At 43.5% G+C, this 25,654-nt stretch overlaps 1 protein-coding gene across 6 annotated transcripts in view; it reads left to right on the top strand.

Annotated features, from left to right (window-relative positions):
- The window catches only part of arap3 (ArfGAP with RhoGAP domain, ankyrin repeat and PH domain 3), a 352,080-nt gene that overhangs the window by 206,834 nt on the left and 119,592 nt on the right, over positions 1-25,654 (top strand). For all 6 annotated transcript variants that reach the window (XM_072590235.1, XM_072590229.1, XM_072590232.1 and 3 more), the window contains 4 exons: positions 10,693-10,824; positions 11,722-11,875; positions 16,401-16,503; positions 21,094-21,292. In XM_072590235.1, coding sequence (XP_072446336.1) covers positions 10,693-10,824; positions 11,722-11,875; positions 16,401-16,503; positions 21,094-21,292 — 588 coding nt within the window. The remainder of the gene's footprint in view (positions 1-10,692; positions 10,825-11,721; positions 11,876-16,400; positions 16,504-21,093; positions 21,293-25,654) is intronic.

The raw sequence follows: 25,654 nt of genomic DNA, 5'->3' as shown, positions 1-25,654 counted from the left end.
ATCCCTGCGGTACCCCACTGGTCACTGCCTGCCATTTCGAAATGGAGCCGTTAATCACTACCCTTTGTTTCCTATTAGCCAACCAATTCTCTATCCAATCTAGTACTTTGCCCCCAATCCCGTGCGCCCTAATTTTACTCACTAACCTCTTGTGTGGGACTTTATCAAAAGCTTTCTGAAAGTCCAGGTACACTACATCCACTGGATCTCCCTCGTCCATCTTCCGAGTTACATCCTCAAAAAATTCAAGAAGATTAGTCAAGCATGATTTCCCCTTCATAAATCCATGCTGACTCTGTCCTATCCTGTTACTATTATCCAGATGTGCCGTAATTTCATCCTTTATAATAGACTCCAGCATCTTTCCCACCACTGAGGTCAGACTAACTGGTCTATAATTTCCTGCTTTCTCCCGCCCACCCTTCTTAAAAAGTGGCACAACATTAGCCGCCCTCCAATCCTCAGGAACCGACCCCGATTCTATTGAACTCTGGAAAATAATCACCAGCGCATCCACGATTTCCCGAGCCACCTCCTTCAGTACCCTGGGATGCAGGCCATCAGGTCCCGGAGACTTATCAACCTTCAGACCTAACAGTCTCTCCAACACCAAATCCTGGCAAATAGAAATTCCCTTAAGTTCAGGTCCTTCAGCCACTGTTACCTCAGGGAGATTGCTTGTGTCTTCCCCAGTGAACACAGATCTGAAGTACCCATTTAATTCCTCTGCCATTTCTTCGTTCCCAGTAATATATTCCCCTGCTTCTGTCTTCAAGGGCCCAATTTTTGTCCTAACCATTTTTTTGCTTTGGACATACCTAAAAAAGCTTTTACTATCCTCCTTTATATTCTTGGCCAGTTTACCTTCGTACCTCATTTTTTCTCTGCGTATTTCCTTCTTACTAATCCTCTGTTGTTCTTTAAAAGCTTCCCAGTCCTCCGTTTTCCCGCTTATCTTCGCTAAGTTATACTTTTTCTCTTTTAACCTTATATGTTTCTTTACTTCCCTTGTCAGCCACGGCCGCCCATGTCTCCTCCTGGGATCTTTCTTCCTTTTAGGAATGAACTGATCCTGCATCTTCTGCATTATACACAGAAATATCCGCCATTGTTCCTCCACGGTCTTCCCTGTTAAGGTATTAAACCATTGAACTTTGGCCAGTTGCTCCCTCATAGCTCCATATTTCCCTTTATTCAACTGAAATATTGTCACTTCAGATTGTACCCACTCCCTCTCAAATTGCAGATTGAAGCTTATTGTATTATGGTCACTACTTCCCAATGGCTCCTTCACTTTGAGGTCACTGACCAATTCTGGTTCTTTACACAATACCAGATCCAGAATCGCCTTATCCCTGGTCGGCTCCAGCACCAGCTGCTCTAAAAATCCATCTCTGAGGCACTCCACAAAGTCTCTTTCTTGAGGCCCGATACCATCCTGATTAACCCAGTCTACCTGCATGTTAAAATCCCCCATAACAACTGTAGTAACATCTTTGCGACAAGCCAATTTCAGCTCCTGATTCAACTTACCTCCAACATCCAGACTACTGTTTGGGGGCCTGTAGATGACTCCCATGAGGGTCTTTTTACCCTTAGTGTTTCGAAGCTCTATCCACACTGACTCTACATCCCCTGACTCTAGGTCCGCCCGCGCAAGGGACTGAATATCCTCCCTTACCAACAAGGCCACCCCACCCCCTCTGCCCGTCAGTCTATCCTTACGATAACACGTGTAGCCTTGAATATTCATTTCCCAGGCCCTGTCCCCATGAAGCCACGTCTCAGTTATCCCCACAATATCGTATCTGCCAATTTCCAAAAGAGCCTCAAGCTCATCCACCTTGTGTCTAATGCTTCGTGCATTCATATATAGAATTTTTAATTTGTTACTGCTCTCACCCTTCCCCTCAACCCTTATTTCACTCAACTTTACAGCATGATGCCTTTTCCAGTTTTCTGCCTCCTTGATACATTTGTCTTTCTTTACTTCTCTTGTTCTAACTACCCCTTCAATTTCATTTTTAAACATCCAGCTTGTCCCCTCCCCCCCGCTACTTAGTTTAAACGTAGCGGTGTTGCAGCAGAAAACCTGCCTGCCAGAATGCCGATCCCTGTTCTATTAAGGTGCAAGCCATCTCTCTTGTAGAATTTATGGTTACCATAAAATATACCCCAGTGATCCAAGAACTTGAAACCTTGCTTCCTGCACCAGTTCCCCAACCACACGTTCAAGTCCATTATCTCCCGGTTTCTGGCCACACTAGCCCGAGGAACTGGAAGCAAACTGGAGATAACCACCTTGGACGTCCTGCTTTTTAGCCTTCTTCCTAGTTCTGCGAAGTCTCGCTGTAGTATGTTCCTCCTCTTCTTCCCGACATCATTTGTGCCGACGTGTACCACCACCTCGGGCTCTTCACCCTCGTCCTTGAGGATGTCCTGCACTCTGTCCGCGATGTCTTTCACTCTAGCACCAGGAAAGCAACACACCATCCTTAAATCCCGTCTGCTGCCACAAAAACCCTGGTCAGTTCCTCTCACGATGGAGTCCCCTATTACCACGGCTCTATGTGATGTCCGACTCTTCCGCTCTGCTTCTGCGGCAACTTTTGATTGACAAACATGGCCGCCTTGCGAACTGGTAGTGTCATTAAAGTATACACACTTCAAGCCACTCTTCTGTTTACAGGCACCCTCCTTTAAGATTGATGCCATATTCCTAACCTCCCTACACTCCAGGTCCTGCACCCTAAAGCTACAGTCTGGGTTCCCATGCCCCTGCAGAGTTAGTTTAAACCCCCCCCAAGAGCACTAGCAAACCTCCCCCCAAGGATACTGGTGCCCCTCAGGTTCAGGTGCAGACCATCCTGTTTATAAAGGTCCCACCTTCCCCAGAAAGAACCCCAGTTATCCAAGTACCGAAATCCCTCCCTCCTGCACTATCCCTGTAGCCACGCATTTAACTGTTCTCTCTCCCTATTCCTCGACTCTCTATCACGTGGCACGGGTAACAAACCAGAGACAACAACTCTGTTCGTTCTAACTCTGAGCTTCCAACCTAGCTCCCTAAAAGCCTGTCTAACATCCTCAGCACTCCTCCTACCTATGTCATTGGTGCCAATATGGACCACGACTTCAGGCTGCTCCCCCTCCCCCTTAAGGACCCGGAAAACACGATCAGAGACATCACGTACCCTTGCACCTGGGAGGCAACATACCAAACGTGAGTCTCTCTCGTTCCCACAAAACCGCCTATCTGTGCCCCGAACTATCGAGTCCCCAATTATTATTGCTCTGCTCTTCTCCACCCTTTCCTTCTGAGTAGCGGGGACAGGCTCCGTGCCAGAGGCCTGAACCCCGTTACTTACCCCTGGTAAGTCGTCCCCCCCACAAGTATCCAAAATGGTATACTTGTTCTTGAGGGGAACGACCACAGGGGGTCCCTGCACTGGCTGCTTCCTCCCAGTCCCCCTCACTGTCACCCATCTATCTGCCATCTTTGGAGTTACTACTTCCCTATAGCTCCGATCTATGACCCCCTCTGCCTCCCGAATGATCCGAAGTTCATCCAACTCCAGCTCCAGTTCCCTAACACAGTCTTGGAGGAGCTGGAGATGGGTGCACTTCCTGCAAGTGTAATCAGCAGGGACGTCCATGGCATCCCTCACCTCATACATGTTGCAGGAGGAACATTGCACTGCCTTCACTGCCATCCCTCTAAAGCTAACCTTTATTTTAAAAAAACACTGTGTCTAAAGAATACAACAAGCAAAATTCGGCACTTACCTCCTTACCACAACGGATCTTATTATTAGGTTAGAGGAGGAGGGCGGGTGGGAGGCACTACCTCCGTAGTGCCTCGGGTTCTTCAGCTGCGCGCTTTTAAAGGGGAAACAAACCTACCCAGGTAAGCTTACGCTCTACCTGCTTCCGGGTCTCGGCTGCCTCTCTGGTCGTCGTCACTTCCCCCTACTGCTCCCGCTCTTTCTGTGAAGAGAGAGTGAAAAAAAACACCGCTGCCCGCTACCGGTAAGTACTTTTAAAACAAACAGTCTTACCTTAGCTGCTGCTCGCACTCAAAAATGGACTCAATGGACCAAATGACCTGCTTCCACACTGTAGGGATTTTATGATTATAATAGGGACTCAATAGTTAGAAGGTCAGATCGAAGGTTTATTGGGAACAAACGAGACTCTCGGTTGGTGTGTTGCCTCCCAGGTGCCAGGGTCTGTGATGTCTCGAATCGTGTCTTTGGCTTCATGAAGGGAGAGGGTGACCAGCTCCAAGTCATGGTCCACACAGGTACCAACAACATAGGGAGAAAGAGAGGTAGGGATGTAAGGCAGGATTTCAGGGAGCTAGGATGGAAGCTGAGAGCTAAAACAAAAAGTGTTGTTATCTCTGGATTGTTACCCTTGCCGCGTGATAGTGAGGCAAGGAACAGAGAGAGATATTAGCTGAACACGTGGCTGCAGGGATGATGCAGGAGGGAGGGTTTCAGGACCTGGATAATTGGGGCTCATTCTGGGGAAAGTGGGACTTCTACAAACAGGACGGTCTTCATTTGAACCAGAAGGGTACTAATTTCTTGGGTGGGAAATTTGCTGAAGCTATTTAGGTGGGTTTAAACTAGTTCAGCAGGGGGATGGGAACCTGAGGTGTAGTTCCAATGCACAGAAGGATGAGAATAGGGAGGGAATGGACAGGATTTCACGGTCAAAGGAATGTGCTGGCATACAGCAAGCTGGTTTGAAGTGTGTCTACTTCAACAGCAGAAGTACCCGAAATAAGGTAAAAAAATTGACTGCAGATGCTGGAAACCAGATTCTGAATTAGTGGTGCTGGAAGAGTACAGCAGTTCAGGCAGCATCCGAGGAACAGTAAAATCGACGTTTCGGGCAAAAGCCCTTCATCAGGAATACAGGCAGAGAGCCTGAAGGGTGGAGAGATAAGTGAGAGGAGGGTGGGTGTGGGGAGAAAGTAGCCTAGAGCACAATAGGTGAGTCGGAGAGGGGATGAAGGTGATAGGTCAGGGGTGTAGAGAGAGGAGGAAAACTTCTTCAAGGCAGGCATCCTTGCAAGAGGATTCGCAGTAGGGTTAAAATCAACTAGGTAAAAACAATGACTGCAGATGCTGGAAACCAGATTATGGTTGTAGAGAGAGGAGGAAAACTTCTTCAAGACCACCACAGAACACACCAGATGGCCTCCTTCTTGAGAGACTGCAATTTCCCTTCCCACGTTGTTAAAGATGCCCTTCAACACATCTCGTCCACATCCTACACCTCCGCCCTCAGACCCCACCCCTCCAACCGTAACAAGGACAGAACGCCCCTGGTGCTCACCTTCCACCCTACCAACCTTCGCATATACCAAATCATCCGCCAACATTTCCGCCACCTCCAAACAGACCCCATCACCAGGGATACATTTCCCTCCCCACCCCTTTCCGCCTTCCGCAAAAACCGTCCCCTCCGTGACTACCTGGTGAGGTCCAAGCCCCTAGCAACCCACCCTCCCATCCTGGCACCTTCCCCTGCCACCGCAGGAATTGCAAAACCTGCGCCCACACCTCTTCCCTCACCTCCTTCCAAGGCCCTAAAGGAGCCTTCCACATCCATCAAAGTTTTACCAGCACATCCACCAATATCATTTATTGTATCCGTTGCTCCCGATGCGGTCTCCTCTACACTGGGGAGACTGGATGCCTCCTAGCAGAGCGCTTTAGGGAACATCTCCGGGACACCCGCACCAATCAACCATCGCACCCCGTGGCCCAACAGTTCAACTCCCCTTCCCACTCTGCCGAGGACATGGAGGTCCTGGGCCTCCTTCACCGCTGCTCCCTCACCACCAGATGCCTGGAGGAAGAACGTCTCATCTTCCGCCTCAGAACACTTCAACTCCAGGGCATCAATGTGGACTTCAACAGTTTCCTCATTTCCCCTTCCCCACCTCACCCCAGTTCCAAACTTCCAGCTCAGCACTGTCCCCATGACCTGTCCTACCTGCCTATCTTCTTTTCCACCCATCCACTCCACCCTTGCCACCCCGACCTATCACCTTCATCCCTTCCCCCACTCACCTATTGTATTCTATGCGTCTTTCTCCCCACCCTCACCCTCCTCTCACTTATCTCTCCACCCTTCAGGCTCTCTGCCTTTATTCCTGATGAAGGGTTTTTGCCCGAAACGTCGTATTTGCTGCTCCTTGGATGCTGCCTGAACTGCTGTGCTCTTCCAGCACCACTAATCCTGTATCCGAAATAGGGTAGGTGAGCTTGCCGCATGGATAGGTACCTGGGATTTCGAAGTTGTGGCCATTTCGGAGACATGGATAGAGTAGGGTGAGGAATGGATGTTGCAGGTTCCAGGGTTGAGATCTTTCATTAAGAACAGGGAAGGTGGTAAAAGACGGGGAGGCGTGGCCATATTAGTCAAGGATAGTATAACGGTGGCTGAAAGTACTTTTGATGAGGACTCGTTTACTGAGGTAGTGTGGGCTGGGGTTAGAAACAGCAGAGAAGAGGTCACACTGCTGGAAGTTTTTATAGGCCTCCGCAGAGTTCTAGGAGGTGGAGGAGTGTATTGGCAAAATGATTCTAGGTAGGAGTAAAAGGAACAGGGTGGTCATTTTGGGGGACTTTAACTTCCCCAAGATTGACTGGAAAAGCTATAACTCCAGTACATCGGAGGGATCAGTTTTTGTCTAATGTGTGCAGGAGGGTTTCCTGACATAGTATGTCAAAGAGTTGACAAGCGAGGAGGCCACACTGGTTCTGGTGTTTGGTAATGAACCAGACCAGGTGTTTGATTTAGTTGTAGGTAAGCACTTTGGAGAGAGTAGAGATCAGTGTGGTGCTGGAAAAGCACAGCCGGTCAGGCAGCATCCGATGAGCAGGAAAATCGACGTTTTGGGCAAAATCCCTTCATCAGGACTGGCTGTGCTTTTCCAGCACCACTCAAATCTAGACTCTGATTTCCAGCATCTGCAGTCCTCACTTTTGCCACTTTGGAGAGAGTGACCATAATTCAGTTACGTTTGGTTTAGCGATGGAAAGGTACATGCCACAGGGCAAGAGTTATAGATGGGGCAAGGGCATTATAATGCAATTAGGCAAGACTTAGGATGCATAGAATGGAGTAGCGAAATGTGGGGGATGGGGATAATCGAAATGTGGAGCTGATTCAAGGAACAGATATTGCATGTCCTTGATAGCTATGTCCCTGTTTGGCAGGGAGGAAGTGATAAGGTAAGAGAACCGTGGTTTACTACAGAAATTTTATCTCTTGTTAAGTGGAAGAAGGAGGCTTATGTGATGATGAGACAAGATGAGACAGGTAAGAAGGGGTAAGATTAAGAAACATTGGATGATGAGAACAGAGGAACTTCTCATTAAAAGAAAGAAGGCAGCTTACGTAAGGTAGAGGAAGCAAGGGTCTAGCACAGCTTTAGAGGATTACAGGCTTGCTAGAAAGGAGCTCAGAAATGGACTGAGGAGAGCCAGATGGGGGCACTAAAAAGCCTTGGCAAGAAGGATTAGGGAGAATCCAAAGACATTTTACTCGTACATGAGGAATAAGAGAGTGATCAGGGAGAAGGTAGGGCCAATCAGGGATAGTGGAGGGAACTTGTGCGGGGAGTCTGAGCAGGTAGGGGAAGCCCAAATGAGTTTTTGCTTCGGTTTTCACCAAGGAAAGGGAACTTGTTGTAAATGAAAACTTAGAGGAGCTGGGATACAGGCTTGACCAGATCAAGATAGATGAAATTGACGTGCTAGAAAATTTGGAAAACATTAAGATTGATAAGTCTGCAGGGCCAGACCAGATTTACCCTAGGCTGCTCCGGGAAGCAAGAAAGGAGGTTGCTAAGCTGCTGACGAGGATATTTGCCTCCTCACTCTCAGCGGGAGTCGTACCGGAGGATTGGAAGGAGGCGAATGTTGTTCCTCTTTTCAAAAAGGGTAATAGGGAAATCCCTGGCAATTACAGACCAGTCAGCCTAACATCTGTGGTCAGCAAAGTTTTGGAAAGAATTCTGAGGGATAGGATTTATAACTATTTGGCAAAGCATAGTGTGATTAAAGGCAGTCAGCATGGACTTCAGAGGAAGGTACTTTACTCAGAGAGTGGTAAGGGCGTGGAATGCCCTACCTGCCAATGTAGTTAACTCAGTCACATTAGGGAGATTTAAACAATCCTTGGATAAGCACATGGATGATGATGAGGTAGTGTAGAGGGGTGAACTTCGATTAGTTCACAGGTTGGCGCAACATCAAGGCCTGAAGGCCCTATTCTGTGCTGTATTGTTCTATGTTCTTTGTTCTAATTGCCCTTGAGGGGGTGGTGGTAAGCTGTCTTCTTGAACCACTGCGGTCCATATGATATAGAGACACCCAGAATGTTGTTAAGGAAGGGTTCCAAAATTTTGATCCAGCGACAATGAATGAATGATATCGGTGGAATCTTTTGGGGTCTGGGCAATGTTAATAATGACAAGATTTGTGGCAGAATTGGACAAGGTTTCCTATGAGGTCCTTCTTGATGTCAGGAATATCTTTCTCCATCTTTTATGCTTTTGACAAACAGCTAGGTGATCACAGGGCAGTGGCCAGTTGCCAGTCAAGGAAGGATTATTGATAAATGCCTTGTTAATTGCATCACCCCATTGCCTACTCTAATTGTGCAGAACCCAGCAAGCCAGGATAATATGGCATATTCTGTCTGGAGTATACTGGTAAAATTTTCACCCACCCTGGAGATCGGTCCAAGCAGTGGAACCACAGCTTCAGCAGCCTTGTCCTCTATTCCACCACAGTCCTAGTCAGCATTGTACCTGTCCTCTACATCAGTCAGGAGGGTGTGAAATGATAGACCTTTCAGCCTTATAAGGTCCCCAGACCCTCAAACTCACCAGGTGCAGAAGATTGCTCCAAGATTTAAAAGTCATGGCAGCTGCCAGGGTAGATCATGTCCTGATGCTGAGTCTTTCAATGTTGGTGGACAGTTCTATAGCCTGTGAGGGAAGCCAGCTCCATTCCTGAATCCTCCTGCTCAGGCTGCAACACTGACATTATGTGTGGAAATATAACAAACAAGTGTGGTCCTAATTAGATGACATTAGTCACTGTCCTGCTGCATTGAGCGATCCTGCACAGGTCACTAACCACTCCATGAAAGGGCCCAATTACACAGATTGCTGTTTTGAGCTTCATATTCACTCGGAAAGAATGGCCTCCCACTCCTGAAGCCCTCAGGTCCTACTCCAGCATCCAGCACTGTTGCATCACCATGTCCCATGACTTACGGAGTCTGCACCAATGCTCTGCTCATCCCCAGGAAATGAAGTCAGAGCTGGAAAGCACTGGGCCTCCTTGCAGGATTCATTCCTGTACTTGCTGGGGGCCACTGCGCCTATGCCTTGGCTAAGGTATCATGACACTCAGATTAAATTCACCATTAACTGTCTCTAAGATTACAACTTTATCTAGCAGATTGTGTTACTCTTCTAACTTTGCATGATGTTGTACTTTGACCAAAACCTTAGAATCTTGTAGCTTTATTCTCTTTGTGAGTGTTTGGAACTTTCATTCTTATAGAGTCGTACAGCACAGAGACAGGCCCTTTGGCCCAAATTAGTTCATGCCAACTAAAATGTCCATCCACAGGATTCCCATCTCTTTGCACTTGGGCCATTCTGTCTGATTTGCTAAGTTATTGGTCCCTAACCAGATTATAACATCAATCTGGTGATCTGGCCTGGCACGGTGGCTCAGTGGTTAGCACTGCTGCCTCACAGCACCACTGCCTCACAGCACCAGTATCCCAGGATCGATTTCAGCCTCAGGGGACTGTCTGTGTGGAGTTTGCACATCCTTCCCATGTCTGTGTGGGTTTCCTCTCGGTGCTCCAGTTTCCTCCCAAAGTCCAAAGATGTGCAGGTCAGGTGAATTAGTCATTCTAAATTGCCCATAGTGTTAGGTGCATTAGTCAGAGGGGAATGGTTCTGGGTGGGTTACTCTTCGGAGGTTCCGTGTGGACTTGTTGGGCCGAAGGGTCTGTTTCCACAATGTAGGGAATCTAATCTAATCATAACAGTTGCTAAACTATCTAACCCATTTCACTTACCATTTTATGAAAATGACCAGCTTTGAAAAAACACTATTTTGTCTGTATTTCATCGAATGATCCAATGTACATTTTTTCAAAAGGAGGAGCTTTTCAATGTCACACAATGCACAAAATGCTAAGCCATAGTGCTTGTCTTCCAAGGCTCCAATGCATAACTCGTGAAGATGAAATCTTTGGAAATTTTTCATCTGATGATGCTCGTGTGCTGTATCTTGGGATATTTTCTGATGTTAAAGGCCATGCATAGCTTCACAGAATCAGAATGTTTACAGTGCAGAAGGAGACCATTTGGTCCATCGTGCCAGTACTGACTTGATCATCTAATGCCAATCTCCTGATTTTTCCCCATTTCTCTGCACACTATTTATATCCAAATAATCATCCAATGCCATCTAGAATGTCTCAATTGTACCTGCTTCCACCACATTTCCATGCAATGAATTCCACATCCAAATGATTCACTAACTGAGTCCTGATTTACTGACCCATGATTATCAGGCTGTAACTGATGAAACATCATACTAAGTTGTTGCTGACATGATTTTTGCCTCTTCTCTGCAGAAGTTCTAAATTCCAACTCTATGGTTTCAATGGGTATTTACAGTGAGATCACGCAATCTGTATCGCATTGCGGATACCTATACAGGACATCAGCCATGACAAAACTACCCAGCAGCAAGAAATGCAAAGATGGTAGGTCATGGATATCCAGTAACACTGGCCACATGCAGAATGTTAACACAGTTCAAGTGTTTTCTGGAAGTTGATTATAATGAGAGAATTTAGGGTGGTTCACTTATTTCAAAATTTTATTGTTTGGATATTGATGGTGTTGACGTGGCAGTTTTTATCGTCCAATCTTAGTTACTTTGAGAGAATTATGAGTTAACAATTACTGTGAAAATTAAGTTTTCATGCTGATTGGACGATGTTAACAATGGCTGGTTCCATTCTGTATTACCTTGTGGTTCCCAACTATGTGAAATAACCACATTTTCAGTCAACACTGAAACTTGGCTCTTGTGGTACAGTGGCATTGTCCCTACTTCTAGGCTAGAAGATTCAGGTTCAAGTCCCAACTGTTCTGAAGATGTGTCAGAGCATCTTTAAATAGGTTGATTAGGAAAATATCTCAAAACTAGAGCTTTCATCAATTGTACTTAACAGTGCGCTATGCAGTGTACAGCAGTGAGTGATGTCACATTGCAGATAAATATTTATACATACACATGAAAATGTAGTTCTTTAATCATGATGGAATAATGTTAACAATGTAGCACAATCCCTGAAAAATATTAACATACCACATCCCAGCAAGATTTGCAATTTCTCTCAAATAAGCAACCAAACTCATTAGATTCTGGGTTAAGATTGTTCAAACATGTTTGACACTGACCTTTTTACAATCACAGAGAACACTTGCAGTTCTCAATCTGGATACAACTTAAATCCAGACCCCAGAGCTGTAAAAAAAGTCTCTCACCTACAATAAGCTCCCTAATTGCTCATGGGAACAAATTATTGTTTGAATGAAAAGGCTTCTTGTTGCAAATGTTATATTTCAAATTGACATGTGCTGTTTTCTCTCAGAATTCCAGAAACAGTGGTGCTCTTTGGACAGGTCCCTTCTTTTCTACGAAACAGATAAAAGTACTGAACCAATTGGGACAATTAAAATGAATGACATTGTTTGTATTGGAGTGAGCAGACCACAATCACTCGCCAACTCTGGCCCTACAGACAGGTACTGGAGAATTTAACAAAGTTTTTTGTCACAGTTGGTTGAAAGCCATGCAGTCTCTGTAAAAGTGGAGAGAAGACAGACATCAATAATATGATTTTGCTATAATATTTTACAAGGTGCAGTCAGTTTTGTCAGTTAAAAGGTACAGTCAGTTATGCTTACTGGATTTGGATGTTGTTAATGCAATTCAGTTTCTTATTCCTTCAGATCTGCTGATTATTTGACTTTGAGTGTATCAACCAGTACATGGTATGAACCTTTTGAAATCTATATTGATTGGCAGGATGTCAGTGATCTGGCCAAGTCTGCATTATTCCCTGTCATTGTCTGATTGCCCTCACAAGGCAGTTGTGCAGTTTCTTGAGCTACTGTGTTATGAGGGCAATCAAATAAGGTAACCCTAACACTAATCTCACTTATATCATAATGAACTCATGATTCTGAGTGGAATTTTACCAGTGCCTGGTGGCAGGAACAGAGGTGTAGAGGTAAGAAACAAGTAGGAAATGGACAGCTCCTTGGTACTCTGATATCATTAGGTAAGTTTCCCAACAGTGACTTGGGTTTGATGGCTCATACCACAAAGGGGGGCAGCCACTTTAAATGTTTTGCATTGCAATTAGGGACAACTCTTTGGGCAGGCGTGATTTTGGTCATGGCAGAGTGCTTCTATCTTCCGTATGTAGCTGATTGCCTAACTAATGGTGAATGTTTTCCTCAGGCTGAATAGCCCATTGAAAGGGCCACATGAAAGAAAGTCAGTGGTTCAGACACCACACCCTGTTCCTTTAACAGCTCCCACCTCCCCGCAAAACAGTCCCCCATAGCCAGAGGACTTTGCCTTTGCTTCATCTTCTACCTCAACCTATCAAAACTGTCTTTCACATACCCCTCAATTGCACCTCCATTTGAGGCAGTTTCTGACCTCGTTCATTACCAGCTCTCCTGATGTCTCCAGCATCACCAATATCTGTCTTCAGCCAATTTCATTCACTCTATGTGATATCAAGAAACATTTGGAGGCACTGGATACTGCCAAGGTTATGAGCCCAGACAACATTCTGGCAATAGTACTGAAGATCTGTGCTTCAGTACTTGATGCATAGAAAGGGCCTCTGGGCGTCTTTGAATCTGGATGGCAAGATGGGTCTGTGCTGTATCATTTCTGTCGTTCTATGGTCTTGCAGTATCTATGGAGAGTGAAACCGACTTAATGTTTCGAGTCCAGTATGACTGATCTTCAAAAGTGAAATGAACTGGAACCATAAAGTGTCTTTTCGGCTATTGACAGACTGGGAGGAGGATCAAGTGGAAGATCTCATGAGGGTGCCCACAAAGAGGCAAAGGTGACAATAAGGGTGATAAAGGAGAGGTATTGATTTAAAATAAATGTAAATGTTAGCTGTGAAAAGGACAAAATGTGTTCAGTGCCCTGAGAGCAAAGTCAGCAAGACATGGCTCGGGCCAGTGTCTTTGGGGGTAATGTTTGTTGTGAAGTAGGAGGCTGCAAATTGTTAACAAAATGAAGGACAGAAGTCATGCTCTGAAGTGCTTATCATTGAATCACAGAATTCTTTACTTTGTTTTTACACTAACTCTAATCCATTCAATGCTATTTTGAAATCCTCAATTGAAAATGCCTCCATCATATTTACAGAGAATACATTCCATACCCTTGCCATACTTGTTGAATAGTTAGTCTGTCATGTAGAATGATGTAAATCAGTCTAGGTTCAATCCCAGCTTTGATTAGACGTCACCATGAGGGTACTGTTTTTTTGGACTTAACCTTTGCCTGAGGTATCTTCAGGTTAGGCTGTATCACCAGTTACTGGATTAGTGGTGCTGGAAGAGCCCTTCCTGATGAAGGGCTTTTGCCCGAAACGTTGATTTCGCTGCTCATTGGATGCTGCCTGAACTGCTGTGCTCTTCCAGCACCACTAATCCAGTATTTGATTTTCAGCATCTGCAGTCATTGTTTTTACCTTCTATCACCAGTTGTCTATCTCTAATGTAGATTGGGGCTATGGTGTTGAACTTGCTGAATGGAAATGCTTTTCCTCACATTCCCCTTAATTTGTTTGTATGTCGCTACAATTCTATGTCCACTCATTCTTGTTCCATTTATAAGTGGGAACAGTTTCTCCCTATCTACTCTGTCCAATCCGTTCACGACTGTCAAATTGCCTCTCAGCCAAGGGAGCAGTCCCAACTTTTTCAATCTGTCCTCATCACAGAAATTTCTCATTCCTGAATCATTTTCTGCACTCTCCAATGTGTTCGCTTCGTTCATATAATGTTGTGTCCATAGCTGTACACAATCCTCCAGTTGAGATCTAACAAGATTATACAAGTTCAACATCACTTCCCTGCTCTTGGACTGTACACGCCTACTAATATATACTGAGGACACTGTTTATTTACCACTCTCGCCTTCCATGCCTGCATCCTTTTTAGACCTGTACCTCCTATTTTGTATTGTCTTTCAATATTCTTCTGACCAAAGTGCATCACTCACACTTCTCTGCATTGAACTTCATATGTCACCTATCAGCCCATTTTAGAACAGTGCTTGAGAAAGGTTCAAGGCTACTTCGCCACTTCTTACCATAATCTTAGAGATATCACTTCTGGAACTTCTGATTGAAGATTGCTGTGAATGCTTCAGCCTGATATGTTGGGCTCTTCCATCATTGAGGATTGAGATATTTGTGAAGCCTCCTCCTCCAGTGAGTTCTCTAATTGTTCGTCACACTTATAACTGAATGTGGCAGGACTGAAGAGCTTAGATCTGATCGATTGGTTGTGCAATCATTGAACATTTTCTACTGTATTTTACGATGGATGTTTGATAAACAAGTCATTCTGAGCTGCAGCTTCACCAGGTTGACACCTCTTTTAGGTATGCCTGCAGCTGGCATGCCCTTCAGCACTCTCCACTGAAACAGGGTCAATCCCCTGAAGTGGCTGTGAGCCTGAGGAGCATGACCAGCCATGTGTTCACTTCTGCTACATCTCCTGGGCCTGGTATCACTTCCAAGTTTCTTGCTGGGGATTCAATATTCCTTGGCCACATTATTTCATATAGCTGTGGGTTTCACTGTGATTTTTGGGATTGGAATTAAATGGGGTCTTCTTAAATGGGGTAAGAAGTGGTGAAGTAGCCTTGAACCTTTCTCAAGCACTGTTCTAAAATGGGCAAATAGGTGACATATGAAGTTCAATGCAGAAAAGTGTGAGTGATGCACTTTGGTCAGAAGAATATTGAAAGACAATACAAAATAGGAGGTACAGGTCTAAAAAGGATGTAGGCATGGAAGGTGAGAGTGGTAAATAAACAGTGTCCTCAGAATATTTTAGTAGGGGTGTACAGTCCAAGAGCAGGGAAGTGATGTTGAACTTGTATAATCTTGTTAGATCTCAACTGGAGGATTGTGTACAGCTATGGACACATTATATGAACGAAACGAACACATTGGAGAGTGCAGAAAATGATTCAGGAATGAGAAATTTCTGTGATGAGGACAGTTTGAAAAAGTTGGGACTGTTCCCTTGGCTGTGGATAGCATAAGCAAAACCAATCCACAATTTTCTCCAAGGTGGCCGCTTCCAGACACAACGTATATTTAAGAATAGTAGGTGAGCTTCCAGCACTGACAATTCATTTTGCAGCTGAAACTCTTGTTCAAGCTTTCTTTAGATTTTAACCACAATATATCAATGATGAACTAAAAAAAAAGAAATGTGAATGCTGGAAATCTAAAATAAAACAGAAAAAAATGAAAGAAACTAAGCAGGTCTGACAGCATCTTTGGAGAGAATGCAGTGTTAACATTTTGAGTCCCATTTCAGTGGATCCAAAACATTGACTTCCTTTGTTTCTCCACAGATGCTATCAGACCTGCTGAGTTTTTCCAGCAATTTCTGTTTTTATGTCAGTAATGACTTGTGTCATGTATATTCTACTTTGTGTAAATTTGAGATAATTCAAAACATTGTTCTGTATGTCTTGATCAAACAATTACTTTATTGGACAAAAATTCTAAGATAACAAGTTCAAAGTCTCCTTAACCCTGACCCAATCTTGGACGTAATATGTCACAAATTAATGAATAACTTTCCCATTATTTATTACAATACCCCAGTGAACTCCAGCACTGTTCACATTGAGTTTTTCTTTTAGTCAAATTACTGGTGTAACCAACATTGGATTACATTTATTATTTCTGTGTTCGATGAAACTAAAGCAATAACTTTAAAAATAAGGATGCTCTGCCATATCAAAATATAGAAATTTCATGCTGTGTTGGGCATCTACCTTTGCTGACATCTATAAGCAGAGCTATTAACTTTTGACATAAATGGGCTAATCCTTCAGGAAGTTTTCATGTGACATTGTGACTCTTACCTATTTAAGAGCATAGCATTTTATTCAATATCTTCATCAGGTCATGATTCTGTTTTAAATAGCCTGAGAAGTTCCTGGAGTCTCAATCACTCCATTTTTTTTTCCTATCTTCATTAGGTTTCGATACACATTCGAAATTTTTCTCACTTCAGAAAAGCTTTTTCAGTTTGGCACGGATAACCCTGACAGCCTACAGATGTGGACAAGTTCCATTGCAAAGGTACCTCATGATTATGAAATGTACCATACATCCAGCAAGAACCATGTTATCTTTCTGTCATTTTCCAACAATATATATCTGAACTTCACTGGAGAATAGGGTGACATGGTGACTCACTGGTTAGCATTGCTGCCTCACAATGCTCGGGACCCGGGTTTTATTTCTTCCTTGGGCAACTGCCTGTGCAGAGTTTGCACATTCTCCGTGTCTGTGTGGATTCCCTCTGGATGCTGTGGTTTCCTCCCACCGTTCAAAAGGCATGCAAGTTAGGTTGTGTAGCTATGCTGAATTGCCCATCGTGAAGAAGGATGTCCGGGCCTAGATAGGTTAGCCATGGAAAATGCATGGTTATGGTTGGGTCTGGGTGGGATGCTGTTTGAACGATTGATGTGGGCTTGATGAGCTAAATGGCCTGCTTTCACACTGTAGGTATTCAATGGATTCTAATAGCAATGAAATCCAATTGAAGGTATCAGCTGGCCTGGTTGAGACAACACTCCAGTCCTAGATGATGTAATTGATTCCTCAAACACAAAGGGTCTTGAATTGCGAGCACTTTATTTTTCTAAACATAATGTCTTCTTGGCAGTTTCTTCCAATTGTCTTCCATTCTCTTGATTTTAGATTGCAGCCAGCTTGCTTTTTATTTACATCTGTCTATGTCTTTCCTTTTCTTTTTTTGCCATGACCCTTCAATGTTATACTTAGAGGTATATAAACATCATTCATAACATTGCATCATTTTCTTTTGATGAGAGGGCCTCTTGATATATCCATCAAGAAAATCCAATGTCATCTACAATTTTTCTTTAAGTTGTTGACTAACCAATGTAATATTTCCAGCAAGGTTTATTTTTATTGTCAGAATTGTAGTTTTGCACCTCAAAAACAATCCATTAGTGCCTTTGCATGATGTCATGTAATTATGACACTATTTATAAAGTCATACAGCCATAAAGCTGTGAGCATGGAAACAGACCCTTCAGTCCAACTCGTCCTATGTCAACCAGATTTCCTAAGTAAATCTAGTTCCAGGGAAGGTGGTAAAAGAGGGGGAGGTGTGACATTGTTAGTCAAGGTCAGTATTACAGTGGCAAAAAGGACGTTTGATGAGGACTCATCTACTGAGTTAGTATTGGTTGAGGTTAGAAACAGCTTTCACTTTGTTGGGAGTTTTCTATAGGCCTCTGAAAAGTTCTAGAGATGTAGAGAAAGGATTGCAAATATAATTCTGGATAGAAGTGAAAGTAACAGGATAGATGTTATGGGGGTCTTTAACTTTCCAAATATTGACTGGAAACGCCATAGTTCAAATATCTTAGATGGGTCAGTTTTTGTCCAATGTGTGCAGGAGGGTTTCCTGACACAGGGCAAGCGTTATAGCTGGGGGAATGGCATTAAGATGAGAATATGCAAGGTTTAGGATACATAGGATGTGGAAGGAAACTGCAGGGTATAGACACAATTCAAATGTGGAGCATGTTCAAGGAACAACTACAGATACAGTAAGTATCTGTATACATACTTACTGCATACAGATAAGTATGTATCTGTCAGGCAAGGAGGAAGTGGTTGAGTGAGGGAATCGTAGCTTACTAAAGCAGTTGAATCTCTTGTCAAGAGGAAGAAGGAAACTTATGTAAAGGTGAGACACAAAGGCTCATTTAGGGTGCTTAGAGTTATAAATTAGCCACAAAGGACCTAAGGAGCGAGCTAAGAGGAGCCAGGAGGAGACATGAGAAGTCTTTGGCAGGATCAAGGAAATCTTTAAAGCTTTCTTTAGGTATTTCAGGAATTTAAGAATGACTAGGGTAAGATTAGAGCCTGTTAAGAGCAGTAGTGGAAAGTTGTGTATGGAGTCCAAAAAGATAGAAGAGGCGCTAAATGTATATTTTTTGTCAGTATTCACACAGGAAAAGATAATGTTGTTGAGGAGAATACTGAGATACAGGCTATTAGACTAGATGGGATTGAGGTTCATAAGGGGGAGGTATTAGCAATTCTGAAAAGTGTGAAAATAGATAAGTCCCTTGGGCCGGATGGGATTTATTCTAGGATTCTCTGGGAAGCTAGGGAGGAGATTGCAGAGCCTTTGGCTTTGATCTTTATGTCATTATTGTCTACATGAATATTGCCAGAAGACTGGAGGATATGAAATGTTGTCCCCTTGACCAAGAAGGGGAGTAGAGACAACCTTGATAATTATTGACCAGTGAGCCTTACATTGGTTGTGGGTAAATTGTTGGAAAGGATTACAAGAGATAGGAATTATAATCATCTAGAAACGAATAACTTGATTAGGGATAGTCAACATGGTTTTGTGAAGGGTCGGTTGTCCCACAAACCTTATTGAGTTTTTTGAGAAAGTGGCCAAACAGGTGCATGAGGGTAAAGCAGTTGATGTGGTGTTTATGGATTTCAGTAAGGCATTTGATAAGGTTCCCCACGGTAGGCTATTGCAGAAAATACAGAGACATGGGATTGAGGGGGATTTAGCGGTTTGGATCAGAAATTGGCTGGCTGAAAGAAGGCAGAGAGTGGTGGTTGATGGGAAATGTCCATCCTGGAGTTCAGTTACTAATGGTGTACCGCGAGGATCAGTTTTGGGGCCACTGCTGTTTGTTATTTTTATAAATGTCTTGGATGAGAGCACAGAAGGATGGGTTAGTAAATTTGTGGATGACATGAAAGTTGGTTGAATTGTGAACAATGCTGAAGGATGTTGCAGGTTAGAGAGGGACATAGATGAGCTGCAGAGCTGGGCTGAGAGGTGGAAAATGGAGTTTAGTGTGGAAAAGTGTGAGATGATTCACTTTGGATGGAGTAACAGGAATACAGAGTACAGTACTGGGCTAATGATAAGATTCTTGGTAGTGTGCATGAATAGAGAGATCTTGGTTTCCTTGAAAGTTGCCACTCAGGTTGATGGGGTTGTTAAGAAGGTGTACAGAATGTTCCTTTTTATTAGTAGTCGGATTACATTTTGAGCTATGCGAACATGCTGTTGGTGCAGTTACATTTGGAGTATTGCATGCAGTTCTTGCCATCGCATTGTAGAAAGGATGTGGAAGCATTGGCAAGAGTGCAGAGGATGTTGCCTGGTATGGAGGGAAGGTCGAATGAGGAAAGGCTGAAGGACTTGAGGCTGTTTCTGTTAGAGAGTAGAAGGTTAAGAGGCGACTTAATTGAGACAAATAAGATGATCAGAGGATTAGATAGGATGGACAGTGAGAGCCTTTTTCCTCAGATGGTGATAACTAGCATGAGGGGACATGGCTTTAAGTTGAGGGGTGATCGATACGGGACAGATGTCAGAGGTAGGTTCTTTACTCGGAGAGTAGTAAGGGCGTGGAATGCTCTGCCTGCAACAGTAGTAGATTCATCAACTTTAAGGGCATTTAAATGGCAATTGGATAAATATGTGGATGATAATTGCTCAGGCGACTCTCTGTGTGGAGCTTGCACATTCTCCCCATGTCTGCGTGGGTTTCCTCCGGGTGCTCCGGTTTCCTCCCACAATCCAAAAATGTGCAGGTTAGGTGAATTGACCATGCTAAATTGTCCGTAGTGTTAGGTGAAGGGGTCAATGTAGGAGTATAGATCTGGGTGGTATACGCTTCGGCGGGTCGGTGTGGACTTGTTGGGCCGAAGGGCCTGTTTCCACACTGTAAGTAATCTAATCTAATCTAATCTAATCTAATCTAATCTAATCTAATAATGGAATAGTGTAGGTTAGCTGGGCTCCGGATTGGTTTCAGAGGTTGGAACAACATTGATGCCAAAGTGCTTGCACTGCGTGGTAATGTTCTCTGTCCTGTGTTCTATTTTCCAGCAATTGGGCCATATCCCTCTGAATCCTTCCTATTCATATGCCCATTCAAATGCCTCTTAATTGTACCAGCCTCTGACACTTCCTCTGGCAGCTCATTGCATACATGCACCACCCTCTGCATGAAAAAGTTGACCCTTAGGTCCCTTTTAAATCTTTCCCCTCTCACCTTAAACCTATGTATTCTAGCTTTGGACTCCATTATCTATTCACCGTATCCATGCCCTCATGATTTTATAAACCTCTTTCAGGTCACCCCTCAGCTTCCAAAGCTCCAGGGAAAATAGCACCATTCTATTCTGTCTCGCCTATAGCTCAAACCCCCTCCAACTCCGGAAATATGCTTGTGAATATTTTCTGAACCCTTTCAAGTTTCAAAGCATCCTTCCTATTGAAGGGAGACCTGAATTGCACGCAATATTCCAATACTCTGTACAACCGCAACATGATTTCCCAACTCATATACTCAATGCACTGACCATTAAAGGCAGGCATGCCAAATGCCTTCTTCACTATCCTATCTACCTGTGAATCCACTTTCAAGGAACAATGAACCTGCACTCCAAAGTCTCTTTTTTCAGTAACACTCTGCAGAATCTTACCATTAAGCGTATAATTCCTGCCCTGATTAGCCTTTCCAAAATGCAGCACCTCACATTTTTCTAAATTTTTCTGTTTGTTAAGACTCCATAAGGTTTTCTAGAAATATAATGACATTAAAGAAATTATTGTTCAAATTGACTTTGTCTCCTCTGATTTAGGGCTTCACTGGTTTGAGTTTGCATAGCTTTTTGAATTGTCAATTTGATCGCATTGGAAAACTACGTTATAAATCCATGCAAAATCCTGGACAATGGCAGGAGGGCTGGTTCATACTTAATAAATCCAACATGAAATTCTGCTCAGAAGAGGGTGGATTGGAGGAAGAGATTGTTAACCTCAAGAGACTCCAAGAACTGAGTGAGTGACATTAACACCAAGATTCCAGTGTTTGGTTTGCCTTACGTTTGTTCAGAGAAGATAAATGTAAGGATTTTGCTTTTTCTTAATTCTCAGTTAACCTTTGAAATGGTGGATATTATTTCTGTTAATAACCTGAATTATTATTATTGAAGTCCTTTGAATCATTGCGAATGCAATGGCTCTATATTCAGAATTGGAGGTTCTGTGTACTGCAAAACACTCTGCAAAGAAAAACCATGCATTTCTTTCTCCAAATCAGAGCTCAAGCAATTTTAAGTGAATATAGATCACACCTGAAAAAAATGACTACAGTGTACTGTGCAGGAGAATTCTTCCCTATACCTCTGAACAATAAGGTGGCACTTTTCATCAGCTCTCCCCTCTTGAGAGAGATGAGAGGAATTAGGTCAAATGTCTGCTCTCCCTACTGCATGACATCTGCATAATAGCTCTGAAAATTGTAACTTTTTTGATTTCTTCAATTTCAATATGTCACAAATCTGACTGCAGAAAGCTATGGAGGGAGGGGCTTGGGAGTCCTCGTGCATATATCGCAAAAGCTAGTGTGTAAGCAGGGAATAAAGAAGTCAAAAGGGATGTTCATCTTAACTTCAAAGGGAACTGTGTTAAAAAATAGGGAGTTCTAGCTAAAACAGTACAAGGCACCAGTTAAAACATATGGATGCTGTGAACAGTTTTGGGTCCTTAGCTAAGGAAAGGCAGAACATAGAACATAGAACTATACAGCACAGGAATAGGCCCTTTAGCCCACAATGTTGTGCTGAACATGACACCAAATTAAATTAATCCCTTCTGCCTGCCCTTGGCCCATATCCCTCCATTTATTGCATATTCATGTGCTTATCTAAAGGTCCCTTAAAAACACTTATTGTATCTGCCTCCACCACCAGCCCTGGCAGTGTGATCCAGACTCCTACCAGACTCTGTGTGAAAAACAACCATCCCTTTACATCTCCTTTGAACTTTCCCACTTTCACCTTAATGGATGCCCCCTAGTATTAGACATTTCAACTCTGGGGAAAAGAATTCCGACAGTCAACTCTGTCTCATAATTTTATGAACTTCTGTCAAGACTCCCTCAGCCTCTGCTGCTCAAGAGAAAACAACTTGATTTTTCAAGCCATATAGTTCATACCCTCGAATCCAGGCAGTATTGAGCGGCACGGTGGCTCAGTGATTAGCACCGCTGCCTCACAGCGCCAGAGACACGGGTTTGATTCCAGCCTCGGATGACTGTCTGTGTGGAGTTTGCATATTGTCCCCATGTCTGCATGGGTTTCGTCCGGGTGCTCCGGTTTCCTTCCACAGTCCAAAGATGTGTAGGTGAATTGGCCATTCTAAATTGCCCATAGTGCATCTACGAATTAGATGCATTAGTCAGGGGTAAATGTAGGATAATAAGGTGGGGGAATGGGTCTGTGTGGATTACTCTTCGAAGGGTCAGTGTGGACTTGTTGGGCTGAAGGGCTTGTTTCCACATTGTAGGGATTTTATCCTGGTCAACCTCTTCTGCATTCTCTCCAAAGCCTCCACATACTTCATAATTGAGCAATTACTCTGTGTGGCCTAACCAAAGTCTTATAAAGCTACAACATGACATCCTGACTCTTGTACTCAATTCCCCAACCAATAAAGGCAAGCATGTCATATGCCTTTTTTTACCACCCTGTTTCTTGCGTGGCCACTTTCATGGAGCTATGGACTTGAACCCCAAGATCATTCTGTATATCAATGTTGTTTGGATTCCTGCCAATAACTGTATACTTTTCCTTAACATTTGATCTCCCAAAGTGCAGCACCTTACACTTACTCAGATTAAACTCCATCTGCCATTTCTCCGCCTATATCTGCAACTGATCTATATTCCACTATATCCTTTGACAAACTTCTAGTCTAGCCACAACTCCACCAACTTTTGTATCATCTGCAAGCTTAATAACCACCCATCTACATTTTCATCCAAGTCATTTATATATATCACCATTAGCAAAGGTCCCATACGAATCCCTGTGGAACACTATTCATCACAAACCACCAGCCTGAACAATACCCTTCCACCACTACCCTTTGTCTTCTATAGGCAAGCCAATTCTGAATTCACGTAGCCAAGTCACCATGGATCTCATGCATCTTAATCTTCTGGCTGAGCCTACTATGAGGGATCTTGTCAAAAGCCTTACTAAAATCCATGTAGACAACATCCACTGCTCTACCCTCATCAATCACCTGAGTCACCTCCTCGGAAACTTCAGTCATGTTAGTAAGACGTGACCTGCCCTACACATAGACATGCTGAGTGTCCCGAATTAGGCAAACCTTTTCCAAATGTGCATAAATCATATCCCTAAGAATTCTCAACCACCAATGTGAGATTCATTGGTCGAAAGGTTCCTGGAAAATTCCCTATTTCCCTTCTTGAACAAAGGAACAACATTAGCGACTCATCAGTCCTCTGGGACCTCTCCACTGGCTAGTGAGGAAACAAAAATTTTGGTCAAGGCCCGAGCAATCTCCTCTCTTGACACTGTCAGTAACCTTGGGTAGATATCGGGCTCTGGGGACTTATGCAACTTAATGCTCTTCATGAGATTGAAAACCACTTCTTACTTGATCTCAAAATGCCGTAACATATTAACATGCTCCACCCAAATCTCACTATTCCCCTGATCCTTCTCCTGGGTGAATACCGATGCAAAGTCCTCATTTAGGATCATACCCACATCCTCTGCCTCCAACTCAAGTTCCCTCATTTATCCTTGAATGTCTTCTCCGTAGTTATCCTCTTCCTTTTAATGTATCGAGGGAATATCTTGGGATTCTCATTAACCCTACTAGCCAAGGTCATTTCATAGCTCCATTTTGCTCTTCTCATTCCCTGCTTGAGTTCTTTTCTGCTTTCCTTATATTTCTCACGGAATCTGCCTGATTTTAGCTTCCTAAACCTTACATATACTTTATTCCTTTTCAGTAAATTCACAATTTCCCTCACTATCCAAGGGGCCCTTACCTTGCCAATCTTGTCCTTTCTCCTTACTGGAATATGCTTGTCTTGGACTCTCCCCAGCAGGTCTTTAAACAATTCCCACACGTCAAATTTGGAGTTGCCTGATAACAGCTCTTCCCAATTAACACTCCTTAGCTCCTGCCTAATACTAATGTAATTTGCCTTCCCCCTATTTAATACTTTTCCACAAGGTCTGATTTATACTTCTTCATAGTTATCATAAAACTTAAAGAGTTGTGATCACTGTTTCCAAAATGCTCCCCCATTGAAAGGTCAGTCACCTGGCCAGGCTCATAACCCAATACAAAGTCTAGAATGGCGTCTTCTCTAGTTGGACTATCCACATACTGTTTCAAGAAAGATATTCTGGCATTGGAGGCAGTCCAGAGAAGGTTCACTAGGCTGATACCTGGTAAGGGAGGGAGAATTTTGTGAGGTTGGGATTGTACTTAATGGAGAGAGTGAGGACTACAGAAGCTGGAGATCAGAGTCGAGATGTGTGGTGCTGGAAAAGCACAGCAGGTCAGGCAGCATGTGAGCAGGAGAGTCGACATTTCGGGCATAAGCCCTTCATCAGGAATGTTGGGTCTCCTGCTCCTCAGATTCTGTCTGACCTCTTATACTTAATGGAGTTCAGGGGAATGAGAGATGGCCTTACTGAAACATAAAGATTCTTAGAGGATTTGACAGGATGGATGTGGAAAAGGTATTTTCCTCTTGTCATGATTCGGAAATGCCGGTGTTGGACTGGGGTGTACAAAGTTAAAAATCACACAACACCAGGTTATTTTCCAACAGCTTTATTTGGAAGCACGAGCTTTCAGAGTGCTGCTCCTTCATCAGGTGGTTGTGGAGTATAAAGATCGCAAGACACAGAATTTATAGCAGAAGTTTACAGTGTGATGTAATTGAAAATATATATTGAAAAAGACCTGGATTGTTTGTAAAGTTGCAGAACATTTAAAAGTTACATTCTCAAGTGAACTTTAACAATTGGTGTCATATCGGCCCAGGTAATGCACTGAAGGTGTGAGCTGTCCTGTGTGAGGCTATCTGTGCCACAATTCTCAGACTGATTCTAATCTAAAACATGGATTTACAGAAGCTTACATAGATTCATGCAGTTTTTGAGCAAAATAAAATGTAATTCTGCAAGTATAAATTCACCCCGCAAACCTATATGTGTATGTATGCATGTGGATGTGTGTGTGTGGTGATAGGGAGGTGGCGGTGGAAGGGTGTTATGAGTATCTGTGAGAGAGTGTGTGTATGTGTGTGAGTGTGAGTGTAAAGGCATTTACGTCTGTGAGAGGGTGCATGTGGGAGCATGTGAG

Source organism: Chiloscyllium punctatum, chromosome 20 (assembly GCF_047496795.1).
Source record: "Chiloscyllium punctatum isolate Juve2018m chromosome 20, sChiPun1.3, whole genome shotgun sequence".
In the NCBI taxonomy this organism is placed as follows: Eukaryota; Metazoa; Chordata; class Chondrichthyes; order Orectolobiformes; family Hemiscylliidae; genus Chiloscyllium; species Chiloscyllium punctatum.
Note: the sequence above shows the minus strand (reverse complement) of the source record. Positions and strands in the feature narration are given on the sequence as shown.